The 18,041-nt window shown below is 41.1% G+C and overlaps 1 protein-coding gene across 1 annotated transcript in view; it reads left to right on the top strand.

Annotated features, from left to right (window-relative positions):
• Nucleotides 1–18,041, top strand: part of DCHS2 (dachsous cadherin-related 2) — a 932,357-nt gene that overhangs the window by 660,562 nt on the left and 253,754 nt on the right. The window contains exon 13 of the mRNA XM_086962326.1: nucleotides 11,991–12,125. Within this exon, the coding sequence (XP_086818452.1) occupies nucleotides 11,991–12,125 (135 nt within the window). The remainder of the gene's footprint in view (nucleotides 1–11,990; nucleotides 12,126–18,041) is intronic.

Raw genomic sequence — 18,041 nt, 5'->3', positions numbered from 1 at the left:
GGTATGCAGCGCGATTCTTCTCCCCAAGAAACTCTGGACTGCAAGTTTGCCCTGCATTCCATGATCTTTTAGTATAGCACTTAGAAATAAGCTTTAGGGTGTTGGGTTCTAGATGACATTTTAACAATGCTAGACATGTACATTTCATTCTCGTTATCCATACGTGTCTTATTGCCTTTTTTATAAAAATTCTTTGTAGTTTTAGATGTACTGAGAAGCAGATTGTTTTTTTAGTAATAAATACTTTTAACTGAAAAGATTTTGTTCTTCTTAGTACAGTGTGTGAAACTGTGAATAACAAAATAAGGTTTGTTGCTGTTTCCACAGTGCCCCATATCTCTTTATGAGATTGTTAATAACCCAAAAAAACAATGCTTCTATGACAATTATACACTGAATAGTGTCTTTGCTGGACGAAAATAACGTATCTTTCACATTCATCGCTGGTGCATTGAACCAAGTTCACCTTTATCACCTGTGGCTGGGAAAGCACACCTCGTAGAGCTGCCAGAGTTGTAACTTAGAAGAGGAGGCAACCTAGATGCACTCGGTTTAAACTAGTAGTCAGTGTTGTTACTCATAAGAATTCCAATCTTCAATTTAATGCGCCAATTGCGTGCAACGAGGAAAAGGGTCCTGCAAACCCTTTGTCGTGAAATGCAGAGAAAATACTAGACATGTGTCAAAGTAGCCTTGTGCACAGCATGATCACTCAGAGGAGTGTAACTCAAAAACTTTGAAAAAGTATCAATTTATCCAAACTTTAAAGTCAAAATAATATGCTTAATGTTCTATAAATGGAAATTGACGAATGCAACCAAATGTTTTAGTTCTCCTTTTATGCGATGAACCAAAATGTTTTATCCAAGGACAATGTTCATAATCACAACATCCAGGAAATTGTAATATCACAATCTTCAGGTATATAGAAGTAAATCCCAATGCATTTCGGGCTTATCCATTAGCCCTTCATCAGGGATATAGAATAATACTGATACAGTTGTAGTCATAAGAATGTAAAAAGCTGCAGGCTTATAACCGCTCAACCACGGAGGTGAGGAGACTTGAAGGCTAAGAGCAAGAGGGTCGAGAGAAAGAGGTGAAAAACGAAACTCAAACTTGCCACAGAGTGAAGGGTGACGATAAGCTGAAGTGAAAACGGTTGTGACTAGTGTGAACATGAATGTGCTCAATAGAGACAGAAGATTGAAACAATACACACTGTGTTATCACGGTTAAACAAATGTGTGCACCCGTGAAAACTGCCATCGTCTTCCTGGTCACGTAAAGCATGAACATGCCACAAAAATATTGTTACTGAACACTTACAATTCAGATAAAGTTACCCGGGAACAAATCCCGAAGTGTTCACGAGGCCGACACTGTGTGCAAACAAATAGTGAACGTCAGTGACACTAGCAAATGAATGCTTAACGTGGCGTGACTGGTAAATAGATGAACATGCGCGCGCTGCTTACCGCTGTGAATGTGTACGTAATCACTGTAAAACAAGAGATAAAAGGGCTGTAACTATCAGAGCTTGCAAATGCGTGATGTGAAACAGGCAATGAATGCGTGTACTCTTACCCGAGAAAGACTGGAAAAGCAGCGTGTCGATAGCCCGGTGGTAGCAAACAGTAAACACTGGCGTCATGAAGGCGCCCATTATCTGCGTGTGTGAAAAGCCAAGGGGTGGTTGAACTAAAAGTAGGACCAGCGCTAGAGTGTGATTGAAGTCGGCCATGTTAGAGTGTGAAGAAGAGGAGGGGAATGCCTGCTGTTAAACAATAATAATGGACCAAAGATCCAATGCACAACAGATTAAAGGACATCTGAGTAGAGAAAAATAGAGAAATACAATACAATAACAGAGTCAATGAAACCATGGTATTTCTGAACCACAACACATGATATGAATGATCCAAAAAAGAAAGGTGATAATTAAGATCGCAGCAACAGATATGTCTATAATGCTAGCAAAGTCAGTTAAATCACGGAAGATAACATATCACAGAAAACAAGCCAATTCAAATTTGTCATTGAGACCTAGTGGAGTCAAAGTCTGCATGAACCAAATCCAGTGTGTCTCACGTTGAGACAAGTACTTGTTGCAGTCTCTGTCTTGACGTATATCAATGGTTTCAAGTACCCCACATTTCAATTGCGCTATATTGTGTTTCATATTACGCCAATGTTCAGCAATAGGAGAACTTGTGGTTTGAGTTCTGATTCGACTCTTGTGTTCATTGATCCGGATTCGCAGCGGTCTCTCAGTTTTACCTATGTAGAATAGGCCGCAAGGGCATTTGATGAAGTACACTAAATGGTGACTAGTGCAAGTGGCATTGAACTTGAGATGTTCAATGCCACTTGCACTAGTCAAACTTTTTCAAAGTTTTTGAGTTACACTCCTCTGAGTGATCATGCTGTGCACAAGGCTACTTTGACACAAGAGTTGTAACTTAGACAACAAAGTTTGAAGTGGGAAAAATAAAAATGATGCCCTCAAATTTTAACACTTTACATAATGTGGTTAAGTTTCCGGTGGGAATAGTAACGCTTTCCCCAATATGCTTAAAATTGACGTTGAAATAATAAATCTGAACTATCACAAATTCCAACGCTTTCTCCAATGTGGTTATGTTTGGAGTGGGAATAGTAAATCTGAATCCCTCAAACTCCAGCCCTTTCTTCAATGTGGTTAAGTTTGGATTAGGAATGTTAATTCTAAATTCCTTGACGTTCAACACTTTCCCCAATGTCATTAAGTTTGAAGTGGGAGTAGTAAATTAGGCTTTTCCCAAATTATGATACTTTCGCCAATATGTCTAACTTTTTTTATTGGTAATAGTAAATGTGCTATCAGTAAGTTGTTAGCATTTGTTATTATTTTGTACATTAAAAAGTTATACTCCTTTATAGCATAAATCGTTTGCTTGTTCTTTAATGTAGATTTTATAAGGTGTTATTTTTTACATTTTACTTTTATGTTAATTTTATATACATCCCTTTTAGTATATTTACATTTAATAATGTGCATTATTTTTTAATAATACTAACATACATTTTGGATTTTCATTCTATTTTATAAGGCAAAACTTTTTTTTTACTCGCATAAATTGTGATTACACATATGATATAGCTGTACTGTACATACATTTTTATTTGTAGTTATACAATTCTTACAACAAATGGTAAATGCTAATGGGTCGCAAACATGTAATTCTTCATATTACTTACATTATAATATATGAAAATGCACTGATAAAATGTTTATAGATTTTATCTGTATTTTGTTATATATATTTATACATGAAACTGCAATTTTTTTAAAGATAGAATTTTTTTTAACACACTGTTTATTATTGTCCCTTATATGGTCAAGAGATCACTATAGCTTGTGTATGTGCCCTATTGTACCTCTGTTGAGGTCGTGTTGTTAGACGCCTGAAAGGGGAGGAGATGGGGTCATAGGGTATACCCGGGATCACTAGCAATAAAGCATTTTTTTCATAAACGTGCTTCTATTCTAATTGTACTCTCATGTATAAATACATGCAAAGTCGGCAAAAGTCATGCATGTCTTATTGTGTTGTAGTGAATAATGAATGAATATGTTTGAGCAGCCATCCCCCTCATGCACATGCAGCATCAGTGTAAGATATTATAACTTACCTACGAGCCACATGCCACCAAAATTCCCAGCAACCAAACAATTAGCAAGACATGGCTGATGGAAGATGTAGTTGTCATGTGTACTTTCAGTAGACCAGTGTGCACATCAGTGAAGCAGTCCCTGGCATTACAGACAGCTTGCACATTGATGGAATCCCATCAGTGTCGGCTGCGCACAAGATATTCCACATGTTGAGGTGTCATAAGGGCAACATGGCTGACATCTATAGCACCTAAGACAGGAGGGAAGTGGGTAAGGCATAGAATTCCCTTGCTATGGCGAGAAACTGGTGCACTCTTCTCTTGATGCATCTCAGTACCTGATACAAGCATTAAGACTGTCTTGCTTGTGGTCTATGCCAAGCAATACTAATTCATTAGTTAGCTTTATATTACATTTCAAAATAATAGACATTGTCTATTATTTTGAAATGTAATATAAAGCTAACTAATGAATTAGTATTGCTTGGCATAGACCACACCACTACTCGGCCTAGACCAATTTCTTATTTTCTATTTTTATGTATGGCCGCAATTAGATCTTGTATTACCAAAGAATGGATTAGTCAGGATCCCCCCACGTTTTTTATGTGGAGGGAAAAATTATTATTTATGTTTAATATGGAATCTGCTATCTATAAGCACAAGGGGGTTAAAAAAAGAATCATGGGGGAAAAAATATGGGCACCAATTGCCGAGTGGATTTGATTTAATTCTTTTTCTTATGTACTCTATAGTTGTTATTCCAATCTGTTTTATGTTAAAAATGTATCATATAATTTGTTCTTCTTTTTTTTAATGACATTCTGCTCTGCTTTTTTTGTAGTTTTTTGTGTGTTGTTTATTATAATGCTTTGCTGTATTTCCTTGCAATAAAATAATAAAACTTAAAAAAAAAAAAAAAAGACTGTCTTGCTTGTGAGATGCCTACATTGTAGTAACCATCTGGAAAGACCTAGCAACCGTGAAATTAATTGCAGCCAGTATTTTGAGATGGGCAAGGATAACCAGTGAGCAGGCTGTAGCCTGTAGGTGAATCTGCAACCATATGAAGGATAATCTATGGTGAGAACTGATATCTGCCAATGACTGCTTTCCTAGACATGCCAAAGATGTTGATCCTTGGCCTGTAAACACCATCCTTCTTCCACAAATTATTGTTACTCAGAATGAGGGACTACGTTACAACATTGACTTTCTCCAGCATAGTAAAGGCAAAAAAATTGTTGGGTTTGGGAGTTTATTTCTCTGTCGTCGGGCTTCATCTGATTGGTGGTGTTGAAATGAATTTCACCTGTAGATGAGTGATGGAGTCCAGAGTCATCGCTCTGCCTCCCCTTGCATTAAAGGTGTGTTGCACATGTTGTAAACCTTGTTATAATATTATGACACAATAAATATATATATATATATATATATATATATATATATATATATATATATATATATATATATATATATATTCACTGAAAAAACCATAGGTTATAGACCATATATAGTTAGGAATTCGCATTTACAAAACCTTATTTTACTCACACAAAACCATTGAAATTCCATATATAGTTAGTTGCACTAACTATATATCGCGCACCCGCAATCCACTGCTGATGATGTCACATATTACATCATTCATGACATGGTCGGTGACATCACTGATGACATCACTGATGACATCTCAAATGACATCACTGATGACATCACTGATGACAACATCCAGTGACTGTATGTTTCTGTAAAGTTAAAATATGTCTTACATATTGAAGAATGAGTGGATGTATACGTGTCTGGATGAAGGATTTAGTAGGTGCATGACTGACTATGAGTGAGTGATTAAATGTGTCTCACTGAGTGCATGGGTTAGTGACTAAACTGTCTTAATTTGTGCATCATTATGTCTGTTGTTCTGTAAACTGTTGCATGTGTTGATAAGTAGATATATGAGTAACTATATGGGTTATTGATTGGTTGCCCAAGTATTTGTATTGGAGACTGAGTGTGTGTGTGGGTGGCTGGGAGGTGTATGACTCTGTGCATAGATGTGTGAGCAGTTGATTCACTAGATGTATGGTTTCAAAAGTGCATGTGGAAACAGCTGTATGGGCGGTTGACTGTGTGCATGAGTGTATTGGCGAGTGAATGGATATCTCAGTGCTACATGTCAAAGTAAGTACATATGTAAAACACAGTACATGTGAGAGTTGACATATATAAATAACTGTGCATAAGAGCCAGTGAATGAGTGAGTGGCTGTATGGATCATTGTGAACTTGTATCCGGGATTGTATAAGAGAGTAAATATGTGTTAGTATATGTTTGAATAAGTAAAGTTTGTATAACTGTATAGTTGAGGAAATGGGGGTGTGATTGATTCTTTGCATGACTGACTAGGTGTGTGAGTAACTCCATGGATGAGTGACAGTCTGTGAGTGTCTGTTTACACTGATTGTATCTAAGGTTATATTAGAGTCTGAAGAGGTTTATCGTATTATCACATGAATGATATCATCAGTGATGTGATCAGTAATGTCAAATGAGATGTCATCAGTGATGTCATCAGTGATGTCATTTGAGATGTCATCAGTGATGTCATTTGAGATGTCATCAGTGATGTCACTGACCATGTCATGAATGATGTAATATGTGACATCATCAGCAGTGGATTGCGGGTGCGCGATATATAGTTAGTGCAACTAACTATATATGGAATTTCAATGGTTTTGTGTGAGTAAAATAAGGTTTTGTAAATGCGAATTCCTAACTATATATGGTCTATAACCTATGGTTTTTTCAGTGAATATATATATATATATATATATATATATATATATATATATATATATATATATATATATATATATATATATATATATATATATATATATATATATATATATATATATATATATATAAAAATGTAAATTAATTACAACCTTGAAAAATGTTAAGTAAACAGTATTCCATTTTTTATTACTTTCCCATTCTTGCCTAATTTCTTTGGGAGGGAGTGTATTGCAGTATATTTGAGTGACCATGTGTGGTGCGTAACTTCCTCCAAGGCTAGGCTGGAGTACATTTGAGCCTGTTTTGTCCCCATTCTGGCTTTAGTAATTTTAGAAGTGTAAATTATGAAGCAATTGTCTTACTCATTTGAGATTGTGTTTTTGTATTTGTATGGCTGCTCTAAAATGTTCCTTCTTCTCTAAACCTCAATTATTTAGTGGTACTGTTTACAATTTTCCAGCCACTCTTTGTCATCCTTCCCAAATTTGCTACCAGAGCATATACCTACATGTGTAGTGATGTCGGCACACGTGGCAAAGATCTCTTCACAGAAAGTATAAGGGGCATATGTATCAAATACTGTTATTGCGATTCTAAAATAGCGATTTTTAGAGAATCGCTATTTGAGAATTGCAAAACGGGATGTAATAAAAAATTCGCAAATATTATGCGATTCCTTGGCATTCCTTAATTGCGATTAGCAAATTGCAAATCGCAATTAAGGAATACCTTCCCATTCATTGCTATGTGCCTAGAGGCACATAGGAATGAATGGGAAAACATCCGCAATTTGCGACTACCCATAAGGTACTAGCAAAATGCAAATGCAATTTCAAGGGTGCAAGGGTGAAATAAGGACACCCTGTTGCACCCCTGAAATGAGCATGTGTGCACATGTGGCGCACATACATGTCCTAGGGGCATGTATGTGCACCACATGGCACTGTGAAAAATGCCAAAAAGTGCATTTTTCAAAGAAATTGCAAATTACCACCAACTTGAAATTGGTGCTAGTTTGCGATTTCTTTAGGAGAAATCGCACAATTTGGGTGCTTTCTACATCCCATTTAAGAAATCGCAATTTGCGATTCGTTAAATGCATTCACAAAATAGGGAATAGCAAATTTTGCAATTCCCTATTATGCGAGGGTCTACTTTTGGGATGATGCATCCCAAAAGGCTTTTTCCCTCTTGCAAACGGGCCAATTCTGAGAATCGGCCCATTTGCGAATGGGAAATGGGCTTCATACATATTCCACTAAGAGAGGTGGAAATAAAATATTCGAATACTAAAACACAAAAAACAACAAAAAATATCACCACCACAAATGCCACAGAAGAAATATGTGGAAACTCCCCTGTCTAACATCAGAAGATTATTTTCATAATGCAGTGGTAAAAGGTGTGAAAACAAAGTGCACCCAGGATAGGAAACAGCATCAGCCAAAAATGTTTCACTGATCCAGTTCAATATATTTATATTTCATAAATTAAACCTGTTCAACTTGTTGAGACTGTATGCAAACTATTTTACGAAGATGCACAGTAAATAAAAGTTAAAGTGCATGCTATAAGTCAGTGACAAGCATTCACAGCAGTGGCACAAAACAAAATGATGGGCCCCTCTGCAGAACGTGATGAGTGCCCCACCAAGTCTCCCATATCTCCCAGATATTCATTCGCTTTGGGATGAATAGGGCCTCCTTGAAGGGTTGGTGGCCCTCTGGAGTGTTGGGGGGGCCTCTGCACTACAAGCACTGCAGGGACCTGTATTATACCTTTGAGTCACTAGAATGAGTGTAAGTCGCTGTGCACGTGGCTCAGTCAGGGAATCATTCATTTCCTCGTGTCTGATGGGAGTATTTTTACACCTCCTGCAAAATGGAAGCAAAGACCAAGGGCCTGATCTAAATCTTGACAGACAGATTACTGGGATTTATATTTTGGCGGACAGGATATCCATCACCGTTGTGACTGAGTAACCTGTCCACCAAGATCTAAATCAAGCCCCTAGTCTGCTTTTAGTCACGGGAGACTTAAAAATGCACCCGCTGGCTGGAAGCAGACTTGTGTTCTGTTTCCATGCTCACATTGATGCTTGCAGGGAAACAGAAGACATATTACTCCCGTCTGGAGGAAGCATGCACAAAGCAGCTGCTCCCTTTGGGCTGGAGCAAGTCTAGCTCCTGCACGATGCAGGGTGGCACCGGGACATCCACCTAAATTTAAGGCAGCACCGGGGGTCCCTGGGGCCATTATAGACTTGGTCATAATAGGATTTCAAAGGGGGGACGTGTGGCCTCTCACCTTTAAAATAAGGTATGGACCCAGGGGTGGGGTCCATGGGGCCTATGAAGGCTCAGGAACGGGCTGCAAACCCCCTCAACTTTTATTTTTTTTAACGGCCCCAGGAGACGGGGCCAGGACATACACAGCCACCTCAATCACCCACAAAGAAAAACAGTAACATGAACCCCCCCCCCCCCCCCCCCCCAGCTCCCTAATAAGGCTCAGGGAAGGAGCCACGCAGCCCCCTCTCCTTTATAATGTCATGTTGCCCCAGGGGATGGAGTCCTTGGGGCGTAATAGGTCTCAGGGAGGGTAAGTCGTGTGGGCCCATCTCCTTTTTTATAGGATTTGCCGGGGAATGTGGATCCCAAGGGGCTAATACGACTTGGGGAGGGGGTGCTACATGGCCTCACTCCTCTTTCTTCTGCAATTCAGGGGATGGGGTCCCCAGAACCTAATAAGGCTAGGGGGGGATTCCACACCCCACTCCCCTTACAATTTGGCTCAGGGGTATGGGGACCACGGGGACCGAAGGCCAAACCTATAATCCTTTGCCAAAGGGTGTACATGGCATGGGGTTAGCAGCCGGCTGAGGGTTGGCTGCCAGGCCCTATGGCCCACCGACTGGTGTTGCCTCTCTGTGGCCAGCTCTCTGCTGTGCTCTGCAGAAGGCAGTATGCTGAGTGGGGATGGGTGTCTGTGGATAACTGCATGTGGGGGAGTTGGCCACGGCCAGGTCCTATGGCCGACCCCCTGTGCACACAGCCTTTGGCTGCCTGCTGGGGGTTGGAAGCAGGGCCTGTCCAAAGGCTATGCACAGGAGGGGGGTTGGGATTATGTATTATAACTAAATAGTATTTTACTTTAAAGAAAAACTAGAAATTCACTGACATATCAAAAGGTTAAAGTAACATTATAGTTAGGTGAAATGTTCACTAACAATGTAAGAGTTTAAAGTATAAAAGCCACAGAAATTCACCAGTTATAATTTTTACAGGCATCATGTTTTGCCAAAAGCATCAAATAAAATAATAACTTATTTTGGTTATTTAGCAGATGCTTTTTGCCTCTTTCAGTTTGTGGGATCCCAAGAATAATGAGAAGTGGGCTCATCTCTATCATACGGTTGAAAATGTCAATTATGATCGTACTCGCAACTCTCCAATAATTACGCAAGTTTGGACAATTTACAAACATATGTAAATTGCCTATGTGTGGCCTTCCACACTTCTTGCAATAGTTTTCTGATTGCTCTGTCAGCTACAGTCAAATAGATTTTGTGGAGAATAAAAAAATTGATATCTCCTAAGTGTAGGAAATTTGACAGAGGAGTAGAGAGATTTTAGCAATAATTACCATAGATCCTCTGTCTCCCTTGATGACAAATATCCTTCCCTAACACTATGTGGTGGTTTTAGAGTTCTTAAACAAAGAGAGGGACTGAAAGGGCTGTTTAACGGGGTCCACGTATGTGCCCAAATACCGTGGAACAAAGGACTGTATGCAGTTCCCCAATGGGGGGGATAAACCAACGTGAGTGGACACAAATAGGAGGGGAATCCTCCTAAGTAGAACTAGAGTCCTCACATACCCAGAAAGCTAGGTGTCATGCTTCATTATATGGACTTGCTCCTCGTCGGGTCGGCGTTGCAATACCCGACGGGCACCCATAAAGAGGCTCTTTAGCTGAGATCTTCTGTTCCTGCCATATGGTGCCGTGGGATTGAGGGCCCTAGGGGTAAGTGTAGATGAGAGTGAGTTGTTTAAAAAAGGTTGGATAGTTCACAGGAAAAGTTTTATGGAGTGGTAATCCACCTTATTAAAATACAAAGGAGATGCTGCTCGCTGGCTCAATGGTCCAGGGGAGCAATGCTCAGCTCTAAATTTGTGGTCGACATGTTTCACACAGTGTGTTCAAAATGATACTGTGCATTTCATCAGGGCCTACAAAATCTATCTGCACATGGTGGTCAGGTGGAAGGGTTCCTACCTACCACCATTCGTATGTGCGAGCACGTTGTCCCGCCACATCTAGTGGAAACCTAACTAGGTGATGGCGCTGGCTTCTACGGTATTCTCAGCAAATGACACCTCCGTATTGGGTGTCCTGTCAGTAATCGAACACGCGCCGGCTGTCTACCACTGCACCAAGCCGAGATACTGGAGCTGTCAGCTGCAGCACATCCCCAATACTATGCCAAGACTTTCTTTTTTCTTGGCAAGATGTTTTGTAGGCCTAAATCCATCTGACAAGGCTCAACCAAAATACATTATTGAGCTGAAAATCAGCATGTCTGTTGGTAGAATTTGAAACATAAAAGGGTGCTTTTTGTTATGTCTCTTAGGCAGCTCCTAGAATGGAATTCTTGGAATCTAATAACTGTTCCCATTTTGTGATATCAGCTTCTTTTAGCCAGCCTTGCATACTCTCAGGGGTGCCAGGTGAGTCCCAGAGCAGAGCAAATGTTGTTCTATTGGAAGCACCTAGAAGTAAACACATGTTTTTTGGGGCATCTAGGCAAGTGCTGAAAATGAATAAAAACAAAGATTTTCTTGCCTATTCCAAATTTGACCTTAGAACTTTACAAGGGTGGTGTGAAAGAAGCTATGGATTGGATTATTTTTCTGATATTTGTTTAATGTCTTAGTTAAGTAATCATCTCTAAACGATGAGAAAAAGCTTTTTGCTATCTTTACTGTTCTGCCTCAATTTCTAGTTATAATTTCCCCGTTTTGTAAATCAATGTGGACAGTTTTTTTTTACTTCTATGCCAAATGTTTTCTCTGAGTATAAAGTATACATTAAAGTATGTCACTCACATAGAAAAGATTGTGTTGTAGCTCAGTATGAACTTTTCCTGATTTCTACTTTTCTGATATTCAGATCTTAATGTTTTAGTATGTATTTTAACATTGGTTTTTTTTATTTAGATTTAAAAAGATCTTATGTTGTTTGTGTTACAGTGTTGGCACACAGATTGCATGTTTGAAAAGTTGCAGGGCCGATTCTGGCCTTTGGCTCTGCTAGCTCAAAGTAATGTGTATTTGGGTATCAAAAGAAAATGTGCTTTATTTGTTGTATGAAAGAACACATGAGAAACACATAACTATAATAGTCCATGTTCCGTCTATAGAACTGATAGCCAATATCATACAGTGAATTGGGAATTATGTCCTAAACAGAAGTTTATAGATTTAAACACTGCTAATTGATTTCTCATATATGTTTTACCATTTATTTTCAGGGGTCAATTCTCTGCTTTCATTTGAGATCTTACCAGGTATAGGATATAACCTATTTAACATCAACTCAGAAACTGGTGAAATAAAAACAAGATCCACGCTGGACAGAGAGACACAAGAGCTATTCAGGATTAAAGGTGAGATTAAACACAATTGAAATGGAGTATGGGCAATGTTTAACTGGTGCTTGCCATTCATTAAGTATTTTAATTAGTTGGAGGAACTATAAGGCTCTGTGTGATGCTTGGAGAAAAAACCAAAACCACATTACGAAATGTATTCTCGACAACCTTCTACAATTTAGTGTAGTAAGCAACCTAATAACTGTTTAGGTCACCTCGATATACAGGCTAAACCATAAGGAAGGATTTTGAGGCGCATGCATTTACATTTTCTCCTGTCTTATAGTTATCCTGAAGATATCCAGTGGTGGGAAAACAGACATGGGATAGTTTAGAAGGATTCACGAATATAGGGACTACTTTTGACATGTCTGAGATACTATATTTAAATAGTTGGAAAGACCAGCTTTGTTCTGATAAGTTAAAGACAACCATGATTATATATTTTTTTCAAGTATTAATTTGACACTAACTCAGAAATTCAGTTCAAAAATATAATTATCATTTTAGCAAAGACGAATATTAGTAGATAACAGTAGATAAATACCCAATATTTTTTAAAGGCTAACAAGGGCCTAAATGTGGTTTTCTGTCAGTCTGATAGAAGAGTAAACATTAAGTCCCATCAACCTCTTTTTATGTCAGCAATAGCAAATGCAGTCTTCACAGAGCCGGTATTGAGAGTTCATAGGAAGTGTGCTCAGCAGGCTAACATAGAGAGGCCAACATTGCATCTCCTACAATTGAAAACGTCCTCTCTGAGTGACTAAAACACCAAATTTTGATATACTGTGTCTGTTAGATTTGGGGGTCTCTGTTTGGCACAGGTAAGTACTTGTGAAATGCAGAGACCCTCTCCTCTAGTCAGGATAAGGGGATCACCCTTTAAAATAACCCCTGCTCACCCTCTAGGTAGTGTGGCGCAAGCAGACAAGGCCTATCTCAGAAGCGTTTTACAGGTTAAGCATTTGTGAACACATTCAGTGACTCAATGACAACACCACAAAAGGGATACCACACTAGGTTTGTATCAAAAATAAGTATTTTATATAATGCTTAACACAAGATCCAATAACGTTTAAAATAGGCCACTATACTCTGAGAAATGCAGTGATTACTTAAAAAATCAGTGTCTTTATGGTCCATGCGCTTCGCGCTGACTGTGCGGTTCTTTTGGGGGAGACCGTATCAACAAAAGAGTTAGCTAAACGTTGCTGACGCTCTGGTCCGGTGCGCACACAGTCGGAGTGCGAATCTCACAGTATCTTTTAATTTGTAGTTCTCGACGTGGATGATGCGGCAGGTGAAGATGTCCCAGGAGCGTGCATAGGCTCTTCTCCAGTGCGAGCCTGGCTCGGGTAGGCGACTCGGTTCGGGGCGTTTGAGCGGGGGCCACAGGGCGAAGCGGACGGTCCCGGTGGTGGAGCTTCACAGTGCGGGGCATGATGCGCGTCGTGCCTTTGAGCGGGGATGCCGTTCAGAACCCAGCAGCGCAGTATGGGGTGGCCGGTACGCTTCGAGCGTACGAGCCGTACTCTTCAATGCGGGGCTGCGGGTTAGGTTTCTGGAGTGCAGCGCCAGGAGGCCAGCACGCTTCATACGGGCCGGATTCTCCTTGCGGGACGCTCCGGTCTTTGACTGCCATTGGCAAAGGAGGCGGCGAGGAGTGTGGCTCAAGGGGGGACGGTGCAGCGGGGTGCAGGTGGCCCTTCAATGGACGGTGCAAGCTACGGCTTGTGCAGAGCGGAGTCACACGTGTGGGCGGCCACGGACACGGCTGCGAAGCGAACAGGGTTTACGAGTCGCACTCAGATCGTGGCTCCCGCGGCAGGGCAAATCTTTGGCAATGTTCAGCGGCTTTTAAAGGCAGGAGGATCCCAATATTCCTGGGAATCTGTTCAGGGGGCAAGCTCACCCACAAGCCCTTGGAGATAGTTGAAGTACAAGCATAATAAAGGGGCATATCATCAAGGGGGTTTATCTCCGCTTTTTTGGCTTTAAAATCCAAGAAAGCGGAGATAAAATTATCTCCCTATTACCTAGCTGTCGCTAACACCAGTTAGCGACAGCTAGTAGGAGATAGCGACCATCTTGGGCCCCACTTTGCATGTCAGTGATATTTATCACTAATGACATGCAAAGTGAGAGTGCCAAGATGTTAGCGACTGGAAACAGTCGCTAACATCACTATCTCCTATTACCAACTTTTGAAGATATTCGCGCTAAGCGCGAATATCTCCAAAAGCTAACACCTGCCCTGAGCAGTTCTTAGCCATGTTATCCAATGGGAGGTGGATAACATGGCTAAGAGCATTAGCTCGCTAATGCATGAATATCGCTGACTTTTCAGCGATATTCATGCATTGCGGCTGATTTTTATCGCATTTGCGATAAACCTTGTTAATACCAAGGTTTATCTGCAATAAAAATCGCCGTAGCTCAGTGATAAATTTTTGTCTCTAACCAAGCAATAGCAATAATTATCGCTATTGCTTGGTAATATGCCCCACAGTCTCTTTCAGTCCTTTGCCTCTCCTTTCACAGCAAGGCAAACACTGCAGGCCAATCCCCCAGGTCAGGGACAGTACTCCTCCTTGCAGCTTTCCCAGTTCCTTCTTTTCGGACAGAGGTTCTTCTTGTTCCAAGCAGGATCTAATTTCATAGGAGCAGGGCTCTCATATGTATACTACAAATCGTTTGTTCTTTGAGGCCTGGGGGCCTTTGCCTAGTTCAGTCCAGTTTTTGAGCACTTTATTCACATGAGGCTGCCTTCTTCTTTCAGGGTGCAGGGCAGAGACATCAGATGCTCCACAGGAGGTGGAGCCAGCATTGTGGTGGCAGAGCACAGCCCTATTCAGAGTCCAGGGGCACTCCTCCCACCCATCCTGGTGTAATCTTCCTATTCACCACCTGGCTGCCCAGCCTGTCTCCAGGAATTCCCCAGCCCTCTCACTCACAGAAACCAGACAGCATATACACCTCAGAGCAGAGGCGGGCTGAAATGGTTAGGCAAGCAAATACCAACTTTCTAAAAGTGGTATTTGCAAACACAGAACACTAAAATAAACTTTACTAAAAGATGTATTTTATTATTCTGAGTTCAGGCATACTAAACTCAAATTTCTACCATGTTCCCTGAGTCTGTTAGGATCATAGGATGTAACAATACTAACAGCCCATTCTGGCCTATGAGAACAGGTAGCCTTGCCATAGTGAAAAACGAAATTGGCTGTAATTCACTATGAGGACATGCCACACATCTCAGGGCTTGTCCTACCTTATGCTTACAATGCATTCTGCCCTTTGGCCTGCCATAGGGGGTGACTAATTTGAAGTTAAGGGAAGGTTTAGAGACTGGCAAGTAGGTGCACTTGCCCAGTCAGTATGACAGTACCAGACTGCACACAGGTTCTGCAATGGCAGACCTTGGACACATTTTACAGGGCTGCTTCTGTGGGTGGCACAACCAGTGCTGCAGGCCCACTAGCAGCATTTGGATGTACAAGCAGTGGGCACTCCCGGTGCACTTTACTGGGTTCTGACAGTAAACCAAATAAGCCAATCATGAAAACCAATCAACATATATACTTTATACAGGGAGCACTTGCACTGTGGCACTGATTGGCAGTGACACAGTGCTCTGAGCAGCTAACATCAGCAAAACACATGAGGCAGCAGCAACAAAAATTGAAGGGAGACCCGCGCCAATGGTGCCAGGTCTAACAGTGTCCCTCTAGCAATGTGTGAATTGTCATTAGCATTTCATCACTGTACACTATGTCACTGTTTTAGAATTTATATATGAGATATAGTACATCCTGTCGTACATTTTTAAGATATTGCAAGTCACTGAGGTATTCCATGACCATATAGAAGAGCAAGGCCGAAAGCATTCTGACGTCAGAACTCAACTGTAATAAGTTATTAAAGTTGAGCAACTATGTCATTTCTATATAATAGGTGACTGGGTGCGTCTCAAGTCGCCGATTATAAAGAAATTAGAGATTTGTTTTTACATAGGGATTGCAGAATCCCTTGTATTGTATTTACATAAGATAATCGAAAAACGGTACACAGAACGTACATTTCGCAAAGCTGCAGGCTTTCCCATACTATTGGGAATGTGAGCATCGGCAAACATTAATAAGATAAATTTACATTCATATATAGTGTGTGCCAGATAGTTAAAATCACCATGAACCATATTTTTCACAATATAAATTTATTAGCATATACCCATTACATGTTATCCCGCCATAGCGCAGTGATCAAAGGTCACATGTCATAAATTAAAACTGATTAAACTTCCCAACCGGAATTGGCAGGTTTTCATACATGGCTTTATGTGTGCTTGCAGTATTATTGCATTTTAAAAACACAGACCTGCATTGTAGACACCTGCCTAACCAGGGACTCACACCTGCAACAGGCAGGTAGTTGATTTTATCTTCTAATTGTAGTTATATGTAGAGTTACCTAAGTGAACATAGATATCTCTTTAAACAAACAAAACAAACATTCTACTTATTTCATAATTTACTTTTTCGTAGTGTGTTTTAATTAAATATTATGAATACTATCTACATTCTGCAACTGCAAATTATTTGGAACATAAATAAAAATAAAGCGGACGTGGACAGGTGAGGGTGGCACAATAGGCAAGTGTGGCAGGTGGGAGGGGAATTAAGCAGATAGGCAAGAAAGTGAACAGAAATGAGGCACTCTCATGAAGTGCTCGAATATAATCAAAAAAGTAATCAACTCTTGTCAGCAGTGGCAAGATGCAGGTCACACCGTCAGCAAGAAGGGCTGCATGTGTGGGGCAATCCAAGAATAAGGAGAAAAGTCATTGAATAGGGAGCAGGGAACTGAGACAAGAAAGCCATCCAATCATTACAAAAGGGATGACAGCCGTCCACAGGAACAGTTTATCTACTCGGGACCTGTCCAGCCAACCATAACACCTAAGTGGAGGAGCATAGGGTCCTGGGGTACATGCCAGCCCAAGATGTGTGTGAGTTCGGATTCTATCTTGTCCCTGTATTTTATGAGAGGGGGGCAAGACCAGATCACATGATAGAAGTCTGTGGGATGATGCCTGCAGCATGTACATTCGGACGAGGCACTATGTATTCGCTCTGGGGTAAGGTATGCAGTGTGGAGGTAATAGATCTGGATGAGTCGTAGTCTGGCAGCGGTAGTGACAGTTTTGGGGGCTATAAGGGCATCTCGCCAGTCATCATCCTCAAGGGGACCCAGCCAACCATCCCAGCGAACTCTAAGTCCAGAGATGTGGGACTGTTGTTTATGAGGGTGCAGTATATGCGAGAGATGCCTACCTTCCAAGGATTCCCCATCATAACCCGGTGGACTGAAATCAGGAAGCGAGGTGCCCTTCGAAGATGTGTGTGTTCAGGGCGTGGCGTATCTGCAAGTATCTGTAGAATTGTGAGACATTTAGGGAGAAGCGGGTCTGTAAGTCCTGAAAAGTCTGTATATGGTCTCCCACCCACACGTCACCCAGTAGTCCCATTGCTTAAACCCGTTTGGTGCGGCAGAGGGTCCCAATCTAGTCTGCACAGTCGATGCTCACTATTTCAGGCCTCGCCAGGCCCTCGGCTCTCGGGTACCTCTATGTCAGGTCCAAGCCTCGACCATGCCTGTAGTAGAGTGGGGGGAGGACCTTCTGATTGCCTCTCGGATTATTCAAGGACACCTTTTCAGTTTATGGCACAGGCGGGTTCCATCTGCTGCGGGGCGCCATCGAACGGGTCGAGTAGGCAGGGGCATCATTTTTGCGGCCTGCCTCGGGTCCAGATTTCAAGAAGAGGGGATGGGGTGGAAGGTCTCCCGGGGTTGTGGCACCAGTCAGGTGCAGTGTCTCTGCAGTGAGCGGTGTCGGACTGAAGTTCTCCCCAAGCTGTATTCCAC

Source organism: Lissotriton vulgaris, chromosome 3_1 (assembly GCF_964263255.1).
Source record: "Lissotriton vulgaris chromosome 3_1, aLisVul1.2, whole genome shotgun sequence".
NCBI classification, from domain to species: Eukaryota; Metazoa; Chordata; class Amphibia; order Caudata; family Salamandridae; genus Lissotriton; species Lissotriton vulgaris.
This window is presented reverse-complemented; position numbering and strand designations above follow the sequence as displayed.